This window comes from Lindgomyces ingoldianus, assembly GCF_010093535.1.
Source record: "Lindgomyces ingoldianus strain ATCC 200398 unplaced genomic scaffold BDR25scaffold_68, whole genome shotgun sequence".
Lineage (NCBI taxonomy): Eukaryota > Fungi > Ascomycota > Dothideomycetes > Pleosporales > Lindgomycetaceae > Lindgomyces > Lindgomyces ingoldianus.
In genome coordinates this window covers 7,094-7,503 of record NW_022985229.1, presented here as the reverse complement: position 1 = coordinate 7,503, position 410 = coordinate 7,094, and the positions used below count along the sequence as shown (strand labels likewise).

Below are 410 nucleotides of genomic sequence, written 5' to 3'. Positions count from 1 at the left end.
CACAGGCCTTTGTACATTAACGCTATCCTTATACAATCTTGCGGAAGGGCAGTGGACAACCTGTGCAGCGCATGCTATGGCGCTGTCTCAGGCCCACGACCGTTCCCAGAGTGCTGCCGCGCTAAGGGGCACTTTAGCAGAGCATGTAGCAATTGCAAATAGCATAACTATGCTAGTTACTGCTTTATAAGAGAAAGGGGTAATAATAAGCTAGCTAGTAGACCTCTGTGTTTAGGCTACAACTTAGAGATTAGTAGTGCTAGTAATAGTTTACAGTAGCAGCTTATTCTTATTAAAAATAAACCTACTAGAGCTTTAGCTAATAATGTAATAGTTCTAGCTTAAAGTACATATAATATTTCTTTTAAAAGTAGTAAAGCGCCCTAGCTATAAAGGTTGTCTATAGCACC

At 40.5% G+C, this 410-nt stretch overlaps 1 protein-coding gene across 1 annotated transcript; it reads left to right on the top strand.

The window, feature by feature from the left end:
• Positions 1–162, top strand: BDR25DRAFT_247253 (uncharacterized protein; the record flags this gene model as incomplete). The annotated part of the gene is made up of 1 exon (XM_033685949.1): positions 1–162. A coding segment is annotated over one exon (162 nt), but the record flags the coding sequence as incomplete, so codon positions are not given.
• Between the last annotated feature and the right edge of the window lie 248 nt (positions 163–410).